Source organism: Aplysia californica, unplaced genomic scaffold (assembly GCF_000002075.1).
Source record: "Aplysia californica isolate F4 #8 unplaced genomic scaffold, AplCal3.0 scaffold00221, whole genome shotgun sequence".
In the NCBI taxonomy this organism is placed as follows: Eukaryota; Metazoa; Mollusca; class Gastropoda; order Aplysiida; family Aplysiidae; genus Aplysia; species Aplysia californica.
In genome coordinates, this window is record NW_004797491.1 from 591,730 (window position 1) to 592,980 (window position 1,251).

At 42.3% G+C, this 1,251-nt stretch overlaps 1 protein-coding gene across 1 annotated transcript; it reads left to right on the top strand.

Annotated features, from left to right (window-relative positions):
- Nucleotides 1–799: 799 nt before the first annotated feature.
- Nucleotides 800–1,234, top strand: LOC101849768 (rhodopsin kinase GRK1-like). The gene has a single exon (XM_005099673.1). The coding sequence runs from the start codon at nucleotides 800–802 to the stop codon at nucleotides 1,232–1,234; it is 435 nt and encodes a 144-aa protein (XP_005099730.1).
- Nucleotides 1,235–1,251: the final 17 nt, after the last annotated feature.

A 1,251-nucleotide genomic window follows, 5' to 3' on the forward strand; every position in this document is an offset into this window, starting at 1 on the left:
CAGCGCGCTCAATCTCATCAACAATATTCATATTTATTTGATTCAATTTAGAAGTTAGAGGTGGTTTTCATTTAAAGACTTTCTTCATCAAAATTGTTTGGGCGCTACTCTGTGGAGACTGGGTGTGTTCACCTGTTTGGATGAATTGTAAATAACAGCTTGCACTAAAAAAAATAATAATTCCATCTTTTTAGACAACAAACATCCCTTGTTCCTTCAAATAAAAACATCAGTCAGAAGTAAGAGACCTAGGCTTCTGATCTTTAATAATGAAAGATATAGAAGTTCATTTTTACCATCATCTATCAAAATGTTTCCATCTTAACCATCTTGTATAAGTATACTTACGACCTTAGAGCATGCATCAAAATAACACTGAGTGTGTATCTCGCTTACGATTCTCATTGTTTATATTGCTACTCATTTATATTATGCTAGTGATTGTAAGCCTACGTGTGTGTGTATGTCTGTGTGTGTGTGTGTGTGTGTGTGTGTGTGTGTGTGTGTGTGTGTGTGTGTGTGTGTGTGTGTGTGTGAGTGTGTGTGCACACGCGGTGAAACACCAATCCAATGTGCCAGGATCTGGACAATAAAGATGTATCTTATCTTATTTTAGCATGAGTCATATTTATCAAGATCTATATGTCCATGTCTACTTATAATTATCGGTCTATTTATCTTGTTTGATCAAGAGAAACTTCTTGTCTCTTACTTGATTCGTCTGTTTTATATAAGGTTATTAATTAGAACGTGAAAATTAAACACTAACAAAATCTCCCCTTTCCTTTGCCTCCCCTAGATGGCGGTGTCTCTCCGAAGCCTGCACAAGAAGAGGATTTATCATCAGGATTTAAGGCCACAGAACATCGTCCTCACTGACTCTGACGTCGCCTTCATCTCTGACTTTGGCGCTGCGTGTCTACTCCCTGAGGGATGTGACAAGGTGGACACGTGGACAGCTGCACCTGGTTTTCGAGGACCCGAGGCGGACCAGGAGGGTGGCCAGTTCTGTCCATTCCAACTGGACACCTACAACCTGGCTGTCAGCATGTGGCAGGTACTGTCTGGTCTGTGTCCAGTCAAGAACAAGCCTTTGGATCACCTAGACATCCCCCCGAAGTACGCTGTCTTGTTGAGGAACCTTCTTCTTCAAGACCCCGACAAGAGATGGACCCTGGACAAGTTCCTCTCTGAGGCCCTGGAGCTGCACCCGGACCTGTCCTGTTTTCTCTAAGACGTTCGGATCACGAC

Coding starts and splice junctions, on each gene's coding strand:
- LOC101849768 (XM_005099673.1), top strand. CDS start 800: ATGGCGGTGTCTCTCCGAAGCCTGCACAAGAAGAGGATTTATCATCAG.